This window comes from Oncorhynchus kisutch, linkage group LG23 (genome assembly GCF_002021735.2).
Source record: "Oncorhynchus kisutch isolate 150728-3 linkage group LG23, Okis_V2, whole genome shotgun sequence".
Taxonomy (NCBI): domain Eukaryota; kingdom Metazoa; phylum Chordata; class Actinopteri; order Salmoniformes; family Salmonidae; genus Oncorhynchus; species Oncorhynchus kisutch.
This window is the reverse complement of record NC_034196.2, coordinates 9,922,175-9,944,894: the sequence shown is the minus strand read 5'-3', so window position 1 is coordinate 9,944,894 and position 22,720 is coordinate 9,922,175. Positions and strand designations below refer to the sequence as shown.

The window sequence follows — 22,720 nt, the reverse complement described above, 5'->3', positions numbered from 1 at the left end:
TATATAAAGTGGCACTGTTTAAAGTGGCTAGTGATACATTTATTACATCAATGTCCATTATTAAACTGACTAGAGATGAGTCAGTATGTTGGCAGCAGCCACTCAATGTTAGTGGTGGCTGTTTAACAGTTTGATGGCCTTGAGATAGAAGTTGTTTTTCAGTCTCTCGGTCCCCGCTTGGATGCACCTTTACTGACCTTGCCTTCTGGATGATAGCGGGGTGAACAGGCAGTGAATCAGGTGGTTGTTTGTCCTTGATGATCTTTTTGGCCTTCCTGTGACATCGGGTGGTGTAGGTGTCCTGGAGGGCAGGTAGTTTGCCCCCGGTGATGCGTTGTGCAGACCTCACTACCCTCTGGAGAGCCTTACGGTTGTGGGCAGTTGCCGTACCAGGCGGTGATACTCTCAATTGTTCATCTGTAAAAGTTTGTGAGTGTTTTTGATGACAAGCCAACATTTTCAGCCTCCTGAGGTTGAAGAGGCGCTGCTGATGTTGTAGAGGTGTTTTGTTGACATTGAGTGTGAGGTTATTTTCCTGACACCACACTCCGAGGGCCCTCACCACCTCCCTGTAGACCGTCTCGGCATTGTTGGTAATCAAGCCTACCACTGTAGTGTCGTCTGCAAACTTGATGATTGAGTTGGAGGCGTGCATGGCCACGCAGTCATGGGTGAACAGAGAGTACAGGAGAGGGCTGAGAACGCACCCTTGTGGGGACCCAGTGTTGAGAATCAGCGGGTGGAGATGTTGTTACCTACCCTCACCACCTGGGGGTGGCCCGTCAGGAAGTCCAGGACCCAGTTGCACAAGGCGGGGTTGAAACCCAGGGTCTCGAGCTTAATGACGAGTTTGGAGGGTACTATGGTGTTAAATCCTGAGCTGTTGTCAATGAACAGCATTCTTATATAGCTATTCCTCTTGTCCAGATAGGTTAGGGCAGTGTGCAGTGTGATTGTGATTGCGTCGTCTGTGGACCTATTGGGGCGGTAAGCAAATTGGAGTGGGTCTAGGGTGTCAGGTAGGGTGGAGGTGATATGGTCCTTGACTAGTCTCTCAAAGCACTTCATGATGATGGAAGTGAGTGCTATGGGGCGATAGTCATTTAGCTCAGTTACCTTAGCTTTCTTGGGAACAGGAACAATGGTGTCCCTCTTGAAGCATGTGGGAACAGCAGACTGGGATAAGGATTGTTTGAATATGTCCGTAAACACACCAGCCAGCTAGTCTGCGCATTCTCTGAGGACGCGGCTGGGCGATGCCGTTTGGGCCGGCAGCCTTGCGAGGGTTAACACGTTTAAATGTTTTACTCAGGTTGGCTGCAGTGAAGGAGAGCCCACAGGTTTTGGTAGTGGGCCATGTCAGTGGCACTGTGTTGTCCTCAAAGCGAGCAAAGAAGTTGTTTAGTATGTTGACTAATAAAAACACTGTGAAACCAAAAAGTAAAACATTTCTTTTGTAGAAATTACATTGTCAGAACATAACACTTTTACTCATAATTCATATACAGTGGGGAGAACAAGTATTTGATACACTGTCGATTTTGCAGGTTTTCCTACTTACAAAGCATGTAGAGGTCTGTAATTTTTATCATAGGTACACTTTATCATAGGTACACTGTGAGAGACGGAAAATCCAGAAAATCACATTGTATGATTTTTAAGTAATTCATTTGCATTTTATTGCATGACATAAGTATTTGATACATCAGAAAAGCAGAACTTAATATTTGGTACAGAAACCTCTGTTTGCAATTACAGAGATCATACGTTTCCTGTAGTTCTTGACCAGGTTTGCACACACTGCAGCAGGGATTTTGGCCCACTCCTCCATTCAGACCTTCTCCAGATCCTTCAGGTTTCAGGGCTGTCACTGGGCAATACAGACTTTCAGCTCCCTCCAAAGATTTTCTATTGGGTTCGGGTCTGGAGACTGGCTTGGCCACTCCAGGACCTTGAGATGCTTCTTACGGAGCCACTCCTTAGTTGCCCTGGCTGTGTGTTTCGTGTCGTTGTCATGCCGGAAGACCCAGCCACGACCCATCTTCAATGCTCTTACTGAGGGAAGGAGGTTGTTGACCAAGATCTCGCGATACATGGCCCCATCCATCCTCGCCTCAATGCAGTCGTCCTGTCCCCTTTGCAGAAAAGCATCCCCAAAGAATGATGTTTCCACCTCCATGCTTCACGGTTGGGATGGTGTTCTTGGGATTGTACTCATCCTTCTTCTTCCTCCAAACACAGGGAGTGGAGTTTAGACCAAAAAGCTCTATTTTTGTCTCATCAGACCACATGATCTTCTCCCATTCCTCATCTGGATCATCCAGGTGGTCATTGGCAAACTTCAGACGGGCCTGGACATGCGCTGGCTTGAGCAGGGGGACCTTGCGTGTGCTGCAGGATTTTAATCCATGATGGCGTAGTGTGTTACTAATTGTTTTCTTTGAGACTGTGGTCCCAGCTCTCTTCAGGTCATTGACTAGGTCCTGTCGTGTAGTTCTGGGCTGATCCCTCACCTTCCTCAGGATCATTGATGCCCCACGAGGTGAGATCTTGAATGGAGCCCCAGACCGAGAGTGATTGACCGTCATCTTGAACTTCTTCCATTTTCTAATAATTGCGCCAACAGTTGTTGCCTTCTCACCAAGCTGCTTGCTTATTGTCTTGTAGCCCATCCCAGCCTTGTGCAGGTCTACAATTTAGCCCTGATGTTCTTACACAGCTCTCTGGTCTTGGCCATTGTGGAGAGGTTGGAGTCTGTTTGAGTGTGTGGACAGGTGTCTTATATAGGTAACGAGTTCAAACAGGTGCAGTTAATACAGGTAATGAGTGGAGAACAGGAGGGCTTCTTAAAGAAAAATGAACAGGTCTATGAGAGCCGGAATTCTTACTGGTTGGTAGGTGATCAAATACTTATGTCATGCAATAAAATGCAAATTAATTACTTAAAAATCATACAATGTGATTTTCTGGATTTTTGTTTTAGATTCCGTCTCTCACAGTTGAAGTGTACCGCTGTATTTGCCTCAAATATGTCATACCATATCTATGTAGGACAGCTGGTCTCCAACAAGTAGATTGTGAGTTAGCAATAGCTTACAACCCACCTATGAGTATCTCACCAATCAATTCTGAAAGTACATGCATTTTTTATGTGTTCCATCACAAACTGTCATAAACATAAAGCTCCCTGCTACTAAACAATCAAAGCCACTTTGACATTATCCCATTGCTGGTTTGCCACTATTGCCTTCAAAAGCCAAACGTAACACAATACACATTGCCTTGTCTCATGCCCTTCGGCACACTTCTCACACCTAGGAACCTCCCTCCAACACACTGCTGCCACGTGCCCTTAAGCCTGACACCAGTAACAACCTAACGTATTCGCCCCTAAATGCTTGTATTTGATAACTTTTACAGTATATCCTAACATCACTTATATGGCAAACACTCAACATCAAAACTCAAGAGAACAGACATCAACTCTTCTGTTCCACCACTCACGCCACCCTGTCTCCGACGAGCATCACAAACACTGTAAATCTCCCCCTTCAGTTGGTCAACTTTCACATGTTCTGCTAGACCAGCAATCACTCAAATCAAATGTATTTATAAAGCCCTTCTTACATCAGCTGATATCTCAAAGTCTGTACAGAAACCAAGCCTATAACCCCAAACAGCAAGCAATGCAAGTGTAGAAGCACGATGGCGAGGAAAAACTCCCTAGAAATGCCAAAACCTAGGAAGAAACCTAGAGAGGAACCAGGCTGTGAGGGGTGGCCAGTCCTCTTCTGGCTGTGCCGGGTGGAGAATATAACAGAACATGGCCAATATTTTTAAATGTTCATAGATGACCAGCAGGGTCAAATAATAATAATCACAGTGGTTGTCGAGGGTGCAACATGTCAGCACCCCAGGAGTAAATGTCAGTTGACTTTTCATAGGCGATCATTCAGAGTATCTCTACCGCTTCTGCTGTCTCTAGAGAGTTGAAAACAGCAGGTCTGGGACAGGTAGCATGTCCGGTGAACAGGTCAGGGTTCCATAGCCGCAGGCAGAACAGTTGAAACTGGAGCAGCAGCACGGCCAGGTGGACTGGGGACAGCAAGGAGTCATCAGACCAGGTAGTCCTGAGGCATGGTCCTAGGGCTCAGGTCCTCCTCTGAGAGAGAGAAAGAAAGAAAATACTTAAATTCACACAGGACACCAGATAAGACAGGAGAAATACACCATATATAACAGACTGACCCTAGCCCCCCAACACACAAACTACTGCAGCATAAATACTGGAGGTTGAGACAGGAGGGGTCGGGAGACACTGTGGCACCATCCGACAATACCCCCAGACAGGACCAAACAGGCAGGATATAACCCCACCCACTTTGCCAAAGCACAGTCCCCACACCACTAGAGGGATATCTTCAACCACCAACTTACCATCCTGAGACAAGACCAAGTATAGCCCACAAAGATCTCCGCCACGGCACAACCCAAGGGGGTGCGCCAACCCAGACAGGAAGATCACGTCAGTGACTCAACCCACTCAAGTGACGTACCCCACCTAGGGACGGCATGGAAAAGCACCAGTAAGCCAGTGACTCAGCCCCTGTAATAGGGTTAGAAGCAGAGAATCCCAGTGGAGAAAGGGGAACTGGCCAAGCACAGACAGCAAGGGCGGTTCCTTGCTCCAGTGCCTTTCCGTTCACCTTCACACTACTGGGCCAGAATACACTCAATCACAGGACTCACTGAAGAGATGAGTCTTCAATAAAGACATAAAGGTTGAGACCGAGTCTGCATCTCTCACATTGTTAGGCAGACAATTCCATAAAAATGGAGCTCTATAGGAGAAAGCCCTGCCTCCAGCTGTTTGCTTCGAGATTCTAGGGACAGTTAGGAGGCCTGTGTCTTGTGACCGTAGCGTACGTGTAGGTAGGTATGGCAGGACCAAATCGGAAAGATAGGTAGGAGCAAGCCCATGTAATGCTTTGTAGGTTAACAGTAACACCTTGAAATCAGCCCTTGCCTTAACAGGAAGCCAGTGTATAGAGGCTAGCACTGGAGTAATATGGTCAAATTTTGTGGTTCTAGCCAAGATTCTAGCAGCCGTGTTTAGCACTAACTGTCACGACTTCCACCGAAGGTGGTGCCTCTCCTTGTTCAGGCGGTGCTCGGCGGTCCGGGTTGCCGGCCTACTTGCACCTGGTTTTCATTTGCTTTAATTCCTTTGTGTTTCTATAGCTAAATTTCCCCGCTTATGTTTGTGCGGGATTATTTTCATGTTGCTTGTGGAGGCTTTCCTCAGTTTATTCACGTGTGTTTATTATGGTGAGGAGATTCGTTGTTTCTCCTTCCATGAGTAACTGTGAGTTCCCATTGTCTTGGGCGTTTTTTTGGTGATTGTACCTGTACCGTTTTTTGGACTTGCCTATTAAAAAATGCTGATGTAGATGGAAAAAAGCTGTCCTTGAGACAGTCTTGATATATGTCACGGGCGTCCTCCTCTTCATCTGAAGAGGAGAGGCGAGAAGGATCGGAGGACCAAAATGCGGCGTGGTATGTGTTCATGATGAATATTTAATAAAAGAAAGCACTGAACACTGAATACAAACTATACAAAAACAATAAACAAATAACGACCGTGAAGCTATAAATGAGACCTCTGCTGACACAAGCAACTAACATAGACAATCACCCACAAACAAACAGTGAAACCCAGGCTACCTTAAGTATGATTCTCAATCAGAGACAACTAATGACACCTGCCTCTGATTGAGAACCATACTAGGCCGAAACATACAAATCCCAAAATCATAGAAAAACAAACATAGACTGCCCACCCCAACTCACGCCCTGACCATACTAAATAATGACAAAACAATGGAAATAAAGGTCAGAACGTGACAATATATGTTCGTCAAAAGAGAGATCAGGGTCCAAAGTAATGCCGAGGTCCTTTTATTTGAGATGACTGTACAACCACCAGTGTAACAAAACGGTGTGGTTAAAGCCTTAGTACCTACGATTTCCGGCACCGACAGAGATTGCCGCCTCGCTTCACGTTCCTAGGAAACTATGCAGTATTTAGTTTTTTTACGTGTTATTTCTTACAATGGTTTCATTAGGTTTCATTACATACAGTCGGGAGGAACTACTGAATATAAGAGCAACTTCAACTCACCATCGTTACGACCAGGAATATGACTTTCCCGAAGCGGATCCGGTGTTTTGCCTTCCACTCCAGAGACTGTAACGTTCTTTGCTTCACGAGAACCATGGCTCACTCGAGATACACTAACGGAGTCGGTGCAGCCAGCTGGTTCCTTCACGTATCGCGCAGACAGAAACAAGCATTTTTCTGGTAAGAAGAGGGGCGAGGGGGTATGCCTTATGATTAACGAGACGTGGTGTGATCATAACAACATACAGGAACTCAAGTCCTTCTGTTCACCTGACTTAGAATTCCTCACAATTAAATGTCGACTGCATTATCTACCAAGGGAATTCTCTTCGATTATAATCACAGCCGTATATATTCCCCCCCAAGCAGACACATCGATGGCCCTGAACAAACTTTATTTGACACTTTGTAAACTGGAAACCACATATCCTGAGGCTGCATTCATTGTAGTTGGGGATTTTAACAAGGCTAATCTGAAAACAAGACTCCCTAAAATCTATCAGCATATCGATTGCGCAACCAGGGCTGGTAAAAGCCCTGGATCATTGTTATTCTAACTTCCGCAACACATATAAGGCCCTCCCCCGCCCTCCTTTCGGAAAAGCTGACCACGGCTCCATTTTGTTGCTTCCAGCCTACAGACAGAAACTAAAACAAGAAGCTCCCGTGCTCAGGTCTGTTCAACGCTGGTCTGACCAATCTGATTCCACGCTTCAAGACTGCTTTGATCACGTGGATTGGGATATGTTCCGCATTGCGTCCAACAACAACATTGACGAATACGCTGATGAGCGAGTTCATTAGAAAGTGCATCTGCGATGTCGTACCCACAGCAACTATTAAAACATTCCCAAACCAGAAACCGTGGATTGATGGCAACATTCGCTCGAAACTGAAAGCGCAAACCACTGCTTTTAACCAGGGGAAGATGACTGGAAACATGACCGAATACAAACAGTGTAGCTATTCCGTCCGCAAGGCAATCAAACAAGCTAAGCTTCAGTATAGAGACAAATTAGAGTTGTTTATGGACATATTCAATCAATCCCTATCCCAGTCTGCCGTTCCCACATGCTTCAAGAGGGACACCATTGTTCCTGTTCCCAAGAAAGCTAAGGTAACTGAGATAAACGACTACCGCCCCGTAGCACTCACCTCCGTCATCAAGTTTGCAGCCTACAGTGGTAGGCTTGATTACCAACAAAGGCGACACGGCCTACAGGGAGGAGGTGAGGGCCCCTGCCCGAGCCACTGCCTGTTCACCCTGCTATCATCCAGAAGGCGAGGTCAGTACAGGTGCATCAATGCAGGGACCGAGAGACTGAAAAACAGCTTCTATCTCAAGGCCATCAGACTGTTAAACAGCCACCACTAACAGTGGCTGCTGTCAACATTCTGACTCAACTCCAGCTCATTTTAATAATGGAAATTGATGGAATTTTTTTTATCACTAGCCGCTTTAAACAATGCCACTTAATATAATGTTTACATACCCTACATTACTCATCTCATATGTATATGTATATACTGTACTCTATCATCTACTGCATCTTGCCATCTTTATGTAATACATGTATCACCAAGAGGTAAAATATATAGTGAAAACAATAGTGGTCCTAAAACGGAACCTTGAGGAACACCGACATTTACTTTTGATTTGTCAGAGGACAAACCATCCACAGAGACAAACTGATATCTTTCCGACAGATAAGATCTAAACCAGGCCAGAACTTGTCCGTGTAGACCAATTTGTGTTTCCAATCTCTCCAAAAGAATGTGGTGATCGATGGTATCAAAAGCAGCACTAAGGTCTAGGAGCACGAGAACAGATGCAGAGCCTCCGTCTGACGCCATTAAAAGGTAATTTACCACCTTCACAAGTGCAGTCTCAGTGCTATGATGGGGTCTAAAACAATCATTCCTTTCAATGGCGCCCTTTTCTTGAGAGCAAAACAGTTCACATCTCTTGTCCCCATTCATTTGAAGTGGAGTGCCTGTCTGCTCCCTGTGACCAGCAGAAACACAAACAATTATCACAAGACCACTTCTGGTTACCTTCTGTTAAGGCTGGGAGCTGCTGGTGAAGAAGTCATGTGCAGGAGAGCAGAGAGTTGTGAAACAAGCACACACTTTATTTGGCAGGCAGAGTGTACAGCGCGAGAAATCACAACCTGATATATAGTTTTAAACAAACAAACCATCTACGTGAACAACATACACGGAACAAACCAGCTATACTTTAAAAACCACGTAACACAAAACAATTTCACACAAAGACATGGAGGGGAACAGAGGAATAAATACATGCAGTGTGATTAGGGAATGCAAACCAGGTGTGAAGCAAACAAGTCAAAACAAATGGAATGATGAAAATGAAGCGGCAATGTCTAGAAGACCGGTGACCACCGAACACCGCCGAACAAGTCGTGACACCTTCACCGATTCTACAGCACCCAACTCTGTTTTCACCCACCCTGAAACCACAAATGGATCAGCCAAAAGGCAAGGGTCCACTTTTTAAAAAAATGTCACTCCTACCGTCACAGACTCATCTTTATCCTGACCCTCGGTACAAGCCTCGGGCTCCAAGAACTTCACCACTCCTACACCTCCGATAATTCGCCCTCACTTCCATTTCTCCTCCTTGTCTTCGATCCGGCGTACAGCTCACTCTGCTAACACTTTCTACCATTCTTCTTTAACAAACCAGCTCCCTTTTATCCACCATTCTTAACCGATTCAATCTCACCCTCTACGACCTCCTCTGCCTCTCTTTTTCCCTCCATTCCTCCTATGTATTCGAAGTATACGTCTCCTTATGATAATATTGTACTTCCCCTAACATGCATCTCGTTCTTGCCCTCTCAAGTCACGCCATTCCCCTCGCTAACTGGGAAACCCTGATAGCAAAGTTAAATCGTCTCCTGGTTTAATATTTATTGATTAACTGACCTGTAAAAAGAACCGTATGTCTATGATCTCGTGAGAGTAGCCTGGCTCAAAATGTTCCTCTGCCCAGAGTACCTTAGGCCCGTTCTTTTCTTGGTCTCCCAATATCCCAACTCAACACATTCATCTCTTGCTAGTTGCGCATTTATAGGGGAATTATACAACCCCCCAAAAAAAACATTTAATGTATTTTTTTTTTTTTTGTACTAAAAAATGATCTTCTGTTGTGATTTAAGAATTGGTATGGACTCAGAACATCCACAGACGAGGATGAGAATCGCTACACATTCGTTGTTTCTCTATAAGTAATTGTAATAGTGAGAGTACATGTTTTTTTAAGAAATCTCAAACCAGGAAAAAACTAATAGAGAAAACAGAATTCAGGAAAATACCAAATAGCATTTTAGGGGGGCCCCCTTAGAGTTGTTTATTAACCATCATTTTACCAAGTATATTGAGAGAAAACATGTTGTACAGCAAGGACCTAGGGAAGACTTGCAAGGATGAAGGAAAAGAGAAGAATGTGCCTATTTGAAAGTTAAAAGAATGCACTCATGCTGGAATAGGTTAGAGACCCCTGTTGTGGAAAATCCACCACAATTGTGTATGTCATAGTAGTCATATAAGTCAAGACATATTCAAATACACTACTGACATAAGGCAAAACATACAAAATCTTAGCAGATACTCATTAGATTTTTGTATAAAAAAAATATTCTTATGCCATACAAGATTCTTATTTGTTTTTCATTACTATAATACTATTCTGAAGCCGACAACAAAAGCTATAAATCCATTCAAAGCTGTAAATACATTAAAGTACATTTTCCATATAACAAATAATGATAAACTGGAAAAATGTAGCTTGAATTCTGACTAGTATTTATAAACATTTAAAGACGGTCTCCTCTACTCTCTGTGACTGGAGGGGGAGTTGCTGGAGCGGGAGTTGGCGGAGCTGGAGTTAGAATGTCCTCAGTGACACATGCAGTAACGTTCCCTGGTAAAGGTGTCGTTTCATTGATGACTGGACCATTTGTGGACATTTCTATCACCGGTGGGATAGTTGACATGGCAGCAGTGGGTGGGTTCACTGTGGTTGGAGCAATTGGTCCAGGTGTTGTCCTCTCAGGGAAGATCTCCTCTGAACTTGATGCATCAGATTCTGAGGACTGGTTGGATTCTGAAGATTCTGAGGAAGACTCCATTGATACTGAAGAATCAAAGGCCTTTGGTGATCCCGAGCCTCTTCCCTTGCTGTGTCTGAAGACATCCTCAGAAGAGTGACCCCGCTCGTACCATTTCAACCATTCCAATGGATTTAATGCTTTATGGCCATTATGGTGTCCAGACCTGCCAAACTGTGGAGTGAACAAAACACAAGACAACAGCACCTGAAAAATACTGTAACAATAGCCACTACCAGGGAAGCAACTTTGGTTTTAGAAGTGGGGGGGACATAATTCTTTTTTTTCTTTTTTAATCCAGTCGGATAAACACTCCAAACAGCCTACCCGACAGGGGGGAAAATTAGCAATTTCCCAGTGAAAGTTGCGCCTCTGGCCACAACTACTACTAATTATGGAAAAGGAAGGAAAATATCAAAATGTTCACCCACTTACCGGTTTTGTGAATGCTGTTGTGATAAACACAACAAGAAGTGCAGTCCTCAGTAGCTCCATCTTTTACAATTATTTTCTGATTAAAAAAAAATCTAAAATCAAATATAGTTTACTCTGAGTAGAGGTCCTGTATGAGCCTACTGTGGAGGAGAACATAAAATGGACAGACATCCAAAGCTGGAGTTAATATAGCCAGTGTCAATGAGTAAACCAAGGGTTGGGCAGCCATCTAATCCTTGGAATGTTGCAGGAGGATGACTTGGCCGGATATTTCCCACTACAGTAGAATAGGCTTTCAAACTGTGTGTAACACCCATCTGCCATTTCATCACTGAAAATGTTCCTCTCTGAACTCCAAAACTGAAATAACTCCAGTGTAAACAAAATAGTAAATCATCTAGGCAGCCCCTCCTTTGTTGAAGAGATCCATTGTGTTGAAACATCTGAAAATGAAAAAAGCTGCTACGATATCTGTCACTAGAAGGATTTATATATTTGCCAGAAGCAACACTGTGGTTTTATTTGACATAGTTTGAACTATTTGATTAGTCAGGTTCTAGCCTCACTAGCTCAAACTAGTGACGATAATCATTTAAACCACAAGCTTAGCCAACAATATATCATGGAAATTCCCTGAAACCAACTAATTTATGATTCAAAATGTGTAGACATGCCTTGCGGCAGGTAGCCTAGCGGGTAGTGCATTGGGCTGGTAACTGAAAGGTTGGTGGTTCAATTACCCCGAGCCGATAAGGAAAAACCTCTGTTGATGTGCCCTTGAGCAAGGCACTAAATCCTAATTTTCTCCAGGGGCATCATACTACTATGGCTGACCCTGTAAAACAACAGATTTCCCTGGATCCTGGTATGTGACAATATGTTACTCATTGACACTGGCTATATTAGCACCAGCTTTGGATGTCTGTTCATTTTATGTTCTCCTCCAAAGTAGGTTTCATACAGGACCTCTACTCAGAGTAAACTATATATATTTTTTATTTTTTTTATTTGATTTTATCAGAAAATAATTGTAAAAGATGGAGCTACTGAGGCCTGCACTTCTTGTTGTGTTTATCACAACAGCATTCACAAAACCTGTAAGGGTTTTCGTCTTCCTCCTCTGACGAAGAGGAGTAGTAGGAAGGATCGGAGGACCAATGTGCAGCGTGGTAAGTGTCCATTTTAATATAAAAAACTGAACACTACAAAAATACAAAATAACACCGTGAATGCCCAAACGAAAATCAAAACAGTCACAGGAGACAATCACCCACAACTCAAAAGTGAAACCAGGCTACCTAAGTATGGTTCTCAATCAGGGACAATGATTGACAGCTGCCTCTGATTGAGAACCATACCAGGCCAAACACAGAAATCCCAAAACATAGAAAAAGGAGCATAGACAGCCCACCCAACTCACGCCCTGACCATTCTAAAACAAAGACATAACAAAAGAGCTAAGGTCAGAACGTGACAAAACCGGTAAGGTGGTGAACATTTTGATATTTTCCTTCCTTTTATATAATTAGTAGTAGTTGTGGCCAGGGACGCAACTTTCACTGGGAAATTGTTAATTGTCCCCCCTGTCGGGTAGGCTGTTTGGAGTGTTTATCCGACTGGATTAAAAAATATAAGAATAATTATGTCCCCCCCACTTCTAAAACCAAAGTTGCTCATTGGGTTGATCCAATATGGGTTGGGGCTAGGAAAACATAATACAGGGTTATGCTGTGGATGTTAAATACATTTTAAAATTGAAGATAATGTTTGGTGGCTCCTCAGACCCTCTCACTACACACACAAAATCAAACACTCAAATGATGCTGATATACACTGAGTGTACAAAACATTAGGACCAACATCCTAATATTGAGTTGGACCCGCTTTTGCCCTCAGAACAGACTCAATTCGTTGGGTCATGGACCTCTACAAGGTTTCGAAAGCGTACCACATAGAAGCTGACCCATGTTGACGCCTATGCTTCCCACAGTTGTGTCAAGTTGGCTGTATGTCCTTAGGGTGGTGGACCATTCTTGATACACACAGGAAACTGTTGAGTGTCAAAAACCCAGCAGCATTGCAGTTATTGACACACTCAAACTAGTGTGTCTGGCACCTACTAACATATCCGGTTCAAAGGCACATTCAGCCTCTGAATGGCACACATACACAATCCAAGTCTCAAGGTTTAAAAATCCTTCTTTAACCCGTCTCCTCCCCTTCATCTAGACAGATTGAAGTGGATTTAACAGGTGACATCAATAAGGGATTCACCTGGTCAGTCTGTCGTGTAAAGAGCAGGTGTTCTTAATGTTTTGTATACTCAGTGTATTTTGATACCTTGCCTTAGAGATCTTACAACACAACAAAAACAGTTGAGTATCAACCAGCTAGTGTAAACTAAACAGCACCAACTAAAACAGATATCAACACTACAAAGTAGATACATTTCCTGGGACATTCCCCCTGACTGTGTTTCACTGAACCAATCATCATCATCATCATCATCCTTAAGGAAAGTTTCTTCCCAGAACCAAGGTTGATGACAAATTAGGGAATTTTGGTGCCACTGAGTCAGAGAATAGGGATAATGTGTTTACATGTCTAATGGAAATTCCCTGTTAGAAACAACTCATTGTTAATTACTGTCGAAGTGTAAACCTACTGGGCAAAAACTGGTTGAATCAACGTTGTTTCTGTGGAAAACTGATTGGATTTGAAAACGTAAAGGAATTTAGCTTCCCCCTCGCCCAATTTAACCTAAATCCAATGACAGTGACATTTTTGGTTGATTTCACGTTAGTTGAAAACTCAACCCATTGTAAATCAAAACTAGACGTTGAACTGACATTCCTTGTCAGTACCCTGTCAACCATTTTCAAAAATGTACTATATTGAGACTGATGACAATGACAAAAAGTAAATTAAATCCAGTCATAGCTGCTGTAATCTTCCCATAATCTCATGCAAGGAGCTGTCAAAAAGGTAGCTGTCAGCGTCAGTGGTGTATAGGTGAGGACGGAGTCAAGCGCAGGAAACAGAACTGAGTAAAAATAACGTACTTTACTCAGGAAAAATAAACAGTACAATAAATTCACGTAGGGATAACAAACCCTAACACAAAACAGGAACAATCACACACAAAACATAATGAGAACCAGAGGGTTAAATAGGGAAATAATAATAACGTAATGGGAACCAGGTGTGTACAATCAAGATATAACAAATGGGAAAAGAAATGTGGATCAGTGGCAGCTAGAAAACTGGTGAGGAAGACCTCCGAACGCCGCCCGAACAAGGAGAGTCACCAACTTCGGCGGAAGTCGTGACAGTAGCAGTCTAAAATGGAGATAGAAATATCTAGGGAATCTATGTAATGAAGAATCATGGTTTGTTAAGCAATTTCCTTTTATAACGTCAGAAATATTGACTAACAAGTTCAATCTTGCCCAACCTGTTGCATCCAGGGTGGTTCCTCCATGTCCTTGGTTTCAACCACCGACAGAGGGTAGATGTGAGGACGCAGAGCCTGCAAGCAGATCGATGGCACAGTCCCGGGGCGATGAGGAGGGAGACAGGTGGCGCAGGTTTTGGAAAATACTTCCCGCAGATCCTGGTATACCTCCAGGATGTTGGGCTAAAGGGCAACCACGGGACTCTCAACCAACGTGGAACCACATCCTCGACCATGAGATGGTGGGGTTATGGCAATTGAAGCCAAGGAAGGCAGAGGATGATCTTGTGAGCTGGTGATGAAGGCAGTGTTCTCCTGATGGATGGACTCCACAGTGATGGTGAGTGGTTTGGTGATGTGCGTGATGGTCCCAGAACCTAGTGACCGATTATCGAGGGCTTGAACTGGGAAAGGAGAGGAGAGCGGGATGAGGTGATGTTAAGAGAGGAGGCAAGGGTCTGGTCAATGAAGTTCCCCGCGACACCGGAATACACTAACGCTGTAGAAACAATACACGAGGGACAGTCAACTAGTGTGATCGACACCAAAAAGGGTTTGGCGGAAAGTGATGAAGAGGGGATACTCACTCCTGCCATAGGAGGTGGAAGATCACGTGATCATCCCTCTGCTCTCGTGGATCCCGAGTTGGGACGTACTGGACACTGCTGGAGCTGGTACCCTCCTTCGCCTCAATAGAGACAGAGCCCCAGCTGTCTTCATCTGCGTCGCTCCGCCACGGAGAGGCGTGTGACCCCTACCTACATGGGTTCAGGATCTGATCCAAAGTGTTCACTGGGGGAGGGGGGGAAGTGAGGAGAGCACCGACGCTACTGAAGTAGGTTATCGCGATGAGTGTGTCCATGGAGAGGTTGTCATCTCGACAGGACAGTGCCAGCTGGCACAGTCCTCTTCAGAATAGCGTATGAAGCTCTGGCTCATTCCATGCACTGGATGCTGCTACTGTCCGGAAGGTGAGCGTGTACTCGGCAGCCGTCTAGTCTTCCTGCCAAAGTTGGAGTAGGCACTCACGTCCCGCTCTGCCCTCCGGTGGAGGATCGAAGACAGCCATTAACCCCCTCATACAAATAAAGCTCCTCCTCTCTAGGAAGCCACGGCATTTAGATGGGGTGCCGTCATATTTATCCGGGGTCGTGGTGTTGACGAAGTAGGTATCCATTCTCGTCGACCGACTGGGAGATGTTCTGATTTCCTGCTGCTTCCATTTGTAGAGGCAGTTTTCTATAACGTAGACGCTGGGAGTCGAGAAGCAGGTGCAGGTGGTAAGGTTAATACAATAAGGAACATGGAACAATACAACATAGGAGTAGTGTCTTGACATGAACACAGAAACAATACTGACTAGGGAATGAACCTAAGGGAGTGCCAGATAAAGGGGAGGTAATGGAGTCCTGGTGTGCCTCGTGATGAATCACAGGTGCCAGTAATGAGTGATGCCAGGTGCGCTTAATGATGCTGGGCACACCTGTATTTGGGGAGATTCTCCTATTATTTTCTGCAGATCCTTTATCAGGTTGGATTGGGGAGCGCTGCTGCACAGCTATTTTCAGGTCTCTCCAGAGATGTTAGATCGGGTTCATGTCCAGGCTCTGGCTGGGCCACTCAAGGACATTCAGGGTCGTTGTCGTGTTGGAAGGTGAACCTTCACCCCAGTCTGAGGCCCTGAGCGCATCAAGGTTTCTGTACTTTGCTCCGTTCATCTTTGCTTTCATCTTGACTAGTCTCCCAGTCTGCTGAAAAACATCCCCACAGCATGATGCTGCCACCACGCTTCACCGTAGGGATGGTGCCAGGTTTCCGCCAGACGTGACGCTTGACATTCAGGCCAAAGAGTTCAATCTTGGTTTCATCAGCCAAGAGAATCTTATTTCTCATGGTCTGAGAGTCTTTAGGTGCCTTTTGGCAAACTCCAAGTGGGCTGTCATGTGCCTTTTACTGAGGAGTGGCTTCCATCTGGCCACTCTACCATAAAGGCCTGATTGGTGGAGTGCTGCAGAGATGGTTGTCCTTCTGAAAGTTTCTCCTATCTCCACAGAGGAACTCTAGAGCTCTGTCAGAGTCACCATCCGGATCTTGATCACCTCCCTGACCAAGACTCTTCCCCACCGATCACTCAGTTTGGCCAGACGGCCAGCTCTAGGAAGACTCTTGGTGGTTCCAAACTTCTTCCATTTAAGAATGTTGGAGGCCACTGTGTTCTTGGGGACCTTCAATTCTTTTGGTGCCTTGACACAATCCTATCTCTGAGCTCTACAGAAAATTCCTTCAACCTCATGGTTTGGGCTTTTCTCTGACATGCACTGTCAACTGTGAGACCTTATAAAGACAGTTGTGTGCCTTTCCAAATCATGTTCAATCAATTGAATTTACAACAGGTGGACTCCAATCAAGTTGTAAAAACATCTCAGGAATGATCAATGGAAACAGGATGCACCTGAAAGTGTCTGAATACTTTTGGAAATAAGGTATCCGGTTTTTTTTTAAATACATTTAAAACAAAAAATTTAAAACAAATCTGTTTTCTCTTTGTCATTATGGGGTATTGTGTGTAGTATACAAGGATTTTTATAGTAAGGCTGTAACATAACAAAATGTGGTGAATGTGAAGGAGTCTGAATACTTTCCGAAGGCATTGTCTGTACAGTACATGTAGGTAGAAGTAAAGTGACTATGCATAGATAATAAACAGAGATGCAAAAAGTCCTGGTAGCCATTTGATTAGCTGTTCAGAAGTCTTATAGCTTGGGATTAGAAGCTGTTAAGAAGTCTTTTGGACCTAGACTTGGCACTCCAGTACCGCTTGCCGTGTGGTAGCAGAGAGAACAGTCTATGACTAGGGTGGCTGGAGTCTTTGGCAATTTCTATGGTCTTCCTCTGACACTGCCTGGTAAAGAGGGGCCTGGATGCCAGGAAGCTTGGCACCAGTGATGTACTGGGCCGTACGCACTACCCTCTGTATTGCCTTGCGGTCGGAGGCCGAGCAGTTTCCATACCAGTCAGTGATGCAACCATGCTCTTGATGGTGCAGTTGTGGATCTGAGGACCCATTCCAAATCTTTTCAGTCTCCTGGGGGGGAACAGGCGTTGTCGCGTCCTCTTCACAACTGTCTTGGTGTGGTTGGACCATGATAGTTTATTGGTGATGTGGACGCCAAGGAACTCTCAACCTTCTCCACTACAGCCCCGTCGATGAGAATGGGGGTGTGCCCGGCCCTCCTTTTCCAGTAGTCCACAATCTCCTTCATCTTGATCATGTTGAGGCAGGGGTTGTTGTCCTGGCACCACACTGCCAGGTCTCTGACCTCCTCTGGCTGTCTCATCGTTGTCGGTGATCAGGCCTACCACTGTTGTGTCGTCGGAAAACTTCATGATGGTGCTGGAGTCGTGCCTGGCCGTGCAGTAATGGGTGAACAGGGAGTACAGGAGGGGACTGAGCACGCACCCCTGAGGGGCGCCCTTGTTGAGGGTTAAGCGTGGCAGATGTATTGTTACCAACCCTTACCACCCATCAGGAAGTCCAGGATCTAGTTGCAGAGGGAGGTGTTTAGTCCCAGTGTTCTTAGCTTAGTGATGAGCATTGAGGTCACTATGGTGTTGAAAGCTGAGCGGTAGTCAATTAATAGCATTCCCACACCGGTGATCCTTTTGACCAGCGGGGGAAAGGGCAGTGTGGAGTGCAATAGAGATTGCGTCATCTGTGGGTCTAGTGTTTCTGGGATAATGGTGTTGATTTGAGCCATGACCAGCCTTTCAAAGCACATCATGGCTACAGATGTGAGTGCTACGGGTCAGTAGTCATTTAGGCATACTATCTTAGTGTTCTTGGGCAGAGAGACTATGGTGGTCTGCTTGAAACATGTTGGCATTACAGACTCGGTCAGGGACAAGATGAATTGTCAGTGAAAACACTTGCCAGTTGGTCAGCGCATGCTCGGAGTACACTCCTTGGTAATCCGTCTGGCCCTGCGGCCTTGTGAATGTTGATCAATATCAGAAGCACACATTCTTTACAATCACAGACACTCACCCCAAATTTGACTCCCCTTGTTTTGTCATCCACCTATGTTGAGAGAAAGTAATCTAATATATCAGAACTGATGTTCAGGTGACGTACCATTTTGATAAATGTGTTACATTCTTTTAATCATGCACTTACTGGGGCAGCAAGACAGAAGCTCTCAAGTAGAATAACCGTCGTTATAAGGCTCCCTGTATGAAGGATAATCAGAATTTTATAGATCAGAATTACCTGACATGCCATTTACAATGAATAAAGTGAATCTACAAAATGTTCAAAGAGTATGAATCCAGTTAGATGACTGTGTATCCTACAATTCCAATTTGACATCTTAGTGGGCTTATATAAATGGTTATATAAATATTCTGAGCTATCCAATCAGATCACTGCCCTGTTATTTGTTTAATTAGTTTCACCACAAAAACAAAGTCCCACCATAACTTAATTCAATATGAATCACTGCTGGACAGGAAATAACACACAGTATTGATGTATTTTCTGAGGTGAGCATATCATAGAAAGGGTGAAGCAATGCTGTGATGGTAAAGTCTAGACTTGATTCTGGTGGGTTCAATTGTAATTTGGGATTGTGGAAAAAATAAATGAGCTTGGTTTGAAGTCCAATTCACTTTCATAATGTTTAGGTAGTTGTCACGTTTACTCCCGCTCCCCCTATCTCCTGCGCTCGACGTCGTCAGTTGTCTCATCATTACGCACACCTGTGCCTCATGACACTCACCTGGACTCCATCACCTTCCTGATTACCCCCCCTATATCTGTCACTCCCCTTGGTTATTTCCTCAGGGGTTATTGACTCTGGTTCATGTCTGCAACTCACCTTTGTTTTTGTTTTTGTTTGTCTTGTTTTGGGCGAGATATTATTAAATTTGCACTCCCTATACTTGCTTCCTGACTCCCAGTGTACATGTTACAGTAGTGGCTTTAGGTGTTTCATTATAAATGTTGACATTTGGATTGGTTCATGTGGATCATGTTGGTGGATTTCATTGTGATTTCTATTTTTCATTATAAACTGGTTGGTTTGAGCCCAGAATGCTGATTGGCTGACAGCTGTGGTATATCAGACCGTACACCACGGGTGTGACAAAACATGTATTTTTACTGCTCTAATTAATTATTGGTAACCAGTTTATAATAGCAATAAGGTAGCTCAGGGGTTTGATATATGGCCAGTATACCACAGCTAATTGCTGTATCCTGTCACTCCGTGTTGCATCGTGCATAAGAACAGCCCTTAGCTGTGGTATATTGGCCATATACCCCACCCCCTCTGGGATTATTGATTTTATATTGTACAAGTATACTATTCTGCTTTTATCGAACCCCTAATCATACCCCTCAAAGCCCTCATAATCCTTGACCAAGCGCTTTATGCTAAAAGGATGTAGCTAATCCTATAGAGTAGACACCATTGGATACTCAGTAGAGCAGTGTTTCCCAATCAGGGGTACTAGGACACAGGGGCTCCTTGAGAAGACTCATGAGACCACAGGGGTACTCTGGGCAGAGAGCAATATGTACTTGGTGGTACAGTAACCAAAAAAGGTTGGGAACCACTGATATAGAGGAATAACTGTAGCCCACATTAACTCCATACTGAGATGAAATACTTTAGCATTGACATGATTACAAACACTAACCTCAAATCAGTAAGCTGTGAGGAGAAGATATTACACTTGGTGCACACTTTATTTGTATTTTGCTTATTACATCAATCGGTGTAATCCATGATGACAGTATAGGGTTTCATCACACTGTTGTGCTGTGGTTAGTTAATCATTAAGCAAGTAATTAAGCAGCTAACTTATCCAGAAGAGGTAAGATACCCTATCTTCTCTATAAATTACATTTCATATACTGTATACTTTTCACAAAATCCCAAAGGTGTATCGTAATCAACATATAATGGTGAGTAAGTCTGTATGTCATTGTCCTTCTCACAGAACAAACTTTTCAGTGTATGTCTTACTGCTCTGGCAAGTCTAATGGATTCTGAATAATAGCTAAGCACTTGAGTATTGCTATCTGTCTGATACCAGCGGACACACAAGCGTATAAAATACATTTTCTGTTTATAATACTATAATATAGGTGGATCAACAAGAACCTGAAAAGAGTGGAAATGTTGAGGTAAGAGAACATTGCCATGTCTTCTTCACACTTTAAAGCATGTCTGTACTTACACGGCCATAGTGACGTTGTATTATCTTTTAGGGGGAGGTGGTGTTGGGAAAAGTCTCGCTCATGATTTATTTCTCATATCATTGATGATGTCTTCTCTCCCAGAGTCCAAGCCTTATTGGAGCTCCATTGGCCCAACCCACTGGCACTACAGCTACCACCAGGACCATCACCAAACAACCCCTACAACCCTTACTACACATACCCCAACTACTACAACCCTTAGAACGTGTTCAACATGTATAACTACAGCTTGAACCCTACTATAAACAACCCTCTCAGTGCCTACACTAGGCCCCCATTGTGACCAGTCTGCCCAAGCTAACCCGCTGAGGGGAGAGGAATAGGCCTACTCATCATCATGTGGAGGTCTCATGAGCTGTGCAGTAATTTGAGCCATTTCTCAATTACAATAAAGACTTCAATCAACATCAGACATATCGTTTTTTTTCGTTGTAGGGGCAAGGTGGATTTCAATAGTTTTTTAAATAGTCAAAAACTGACAGTAGAAAGCAATTTCTTGCATGAGTCAGGTTAACGTCATTGTACTGAAGCCTACATCACTAGTGGCTAGCGACATCTAGTGTCCGGGGAGTATATTGACTAAAACAACTGTTCTGAGAAGTGAATTGTCTGTTGAACCAGAAGTGAAGAAAATCAGCGAAGGGACGGTGACACAGCAGGTTAGGTATGTAGGTGCGGTATGTCCAATAGCATGTCCCCTCCTATGCATAAAAACGAGTTTACACATGCAAAATGTCCAAACAGCCTTAACAGCGTGCACGAAGGTACATTTTCAAGACACTTGACCAATAATATGTTGGTGCTGAAAGAAAACCAGTGTGTGTGTGTGCGGCCTACAAGCAGACAGCTGTGCCCTGTGTCCCATAAGTGTATGTCCCATAGTTTGTGTCCCATAAGTGTGTGTCCCATAGGTGTGTGCCGGCATGACAATAATACTACACTACCCACAACACCATGCGTTAGACAGACACAGCCATGTTGTAGGAAATCCGTTTGTGGTGGATTACAGTAATCCGACAGCAGAGTCTGGACGATACATTTGATCACGACCAAAACCCAAACCGAGAGGCCTGGACCAAATGAGGTACAGCCAAGAACAAACAGATGAAATTAAGACATGAACTGATGCGCGGTGTGTAAACCTGAGCAAAGTGACAGTGAGATTGGTTGGAAATCGTTTCCTGGACTGGAGCGGTCGATTCATCTGACAGAAATTGACAGCAGCTGGCTAGCTAACGTTACCTCCGCCGCGCAGGGCAGAGAGACAAGGCAGGAAAAAAGCTTTCATTTAGTGGTTAAAGTGATCTTCCCCTTTCCCTCCCCCTCACATCTATAGCTAGCTAACTAATTTACGCTCCTGCCTAGTTGATCTGCACTGCCCTAGTCTACAAGCCCGCTGCCGTAGAGGAACGCTGCGGATCCAGAGGTGCTGTTCCAGCTAGCTAGCTAGCAGCACGGCTAGCTCATTTTACCAGCTAGCCTGCTAGCTACGCCGAGGAATTCACACCATTAGCTAGCTGTTTCCTGCTGGGGAAGACACACCGAGATGTCGGTGACGAAAGACCAAACGCCAACCAAACTGTCCACCACCGAGCGGCCCATTAAAGGTATACAGTCGTATCTCTATTAATTCAGCAAGTGGTTGCAGATAATTTAACGTTAGCTAGCTAGTTACACGATTATTACAGCTAGTTAGTTAACTAGCAATCAAGCTAACTAGCTAGTTAGGTCATTGTTGTTCACTGTTTGGCGCAAGTGGGATAATATGTCTGTTTATTTCCTAGCATCCCTTGCTAGCTTGTTAGCCTGCAGTACTAGTAGGAGGACATGACATGTCATGATAGAATGTCAAGCAGCTAGCTAGTAAATATTTGACACCGTCAATCTTGGACTAACAAACTAGGTAGTCAACTGTTTTTGAGCCTCCTAGTCCTAGCTTGATTCTATTTTTGTTGAATCTGACTGAACTGAAATAAATGTGTGTCTGTCTGTTTGATGTATGTCTGGTTCAGTAGACCTGTGTGTGTGTGTGTGTGTGTGTGTGTGTGTGTGTGTGTGTGTGAGAAAGAAAAAGAGAGGGTGTGTGTGTGAGGATCTACACACACACACACACACACACACGGTTCCTGCGGCATATACTCTATGACTGTCAGTGGATTGAGTGCCATAGAGCAGGTCTTTTTGATTTACAGCCTGGGTGGCCTATTAGGAGGGGGGGGATTTGCTTTGCTACCAAATTGCAACATTTGCTT

At 44.3% G+C, this 22,720-nt stretch overlaps 1 protein-coding gene and 2 long non-coding RNA genes across 5 annotated transcripts in view; 1 reads left to right on the top strand and 2 right to left on the bottom strand.

Annotated features, from left to right (window-relative positions):
* Positions 1-8,292: 8,292 nt before the first annotated feature.
* LOC116356534 (uncharacterized) lies at positions 8,293-10,926 on the bottom strand. Its single transcript, XR_004204936.1, has 2 exons — positions 10,753-10,926; positions 8,293-10,491 (listed from the first exon to the last, which is right to left on the bottom strand). It is a non-coding gene; the product is annotated as an uncharacterized LOC116356534 (long non-coding RNA).
* A 2,870-nt stretch (positions 10,927-13,796) lies between these two features.
* On the bottom strand, positions 13,797-15,605 carry LOC116356533 (uncharacterized). Its single transcript, XR_004204935.1, has 2 exons — positions 14,794-15,605; positions 13,797-14,705 (listed from the first exon to the last, which is right to left on the bottom strand). It is a non-coding gene; the product is annotated as an uncharacterized LOC116356533 (long non-coding RNA).
* A 5,678-nt stretch (positions 15,606-21,283) lies between these two features.
* LOC109868320 (serine/threonine-protein phosphatase 2B catalytic subunit gamma isoform) overlaps positions 21,284-22,720 on the top strand; it is a 31,383-nt gene continuing 29,946 nt past the window's right edge. The window contains exon 1 of one of the 3 annotated variants that reach the window (XM_031803065.1): positions 21,284-22,075. In XM_031803065.1, coding sequence (XP_031658925.1) covers positions 22,015-22,075 — 61 coding nt within the window. In that variant the 5' untranslated portion in view covers positions 21,284-22,014. The remainder of the gene's footprint in view (positions 22,076-22,720) is intronic. The other 2 variants (XM_020457787.2, XM_020457788.2) reach the window with 2 other exon arrangements.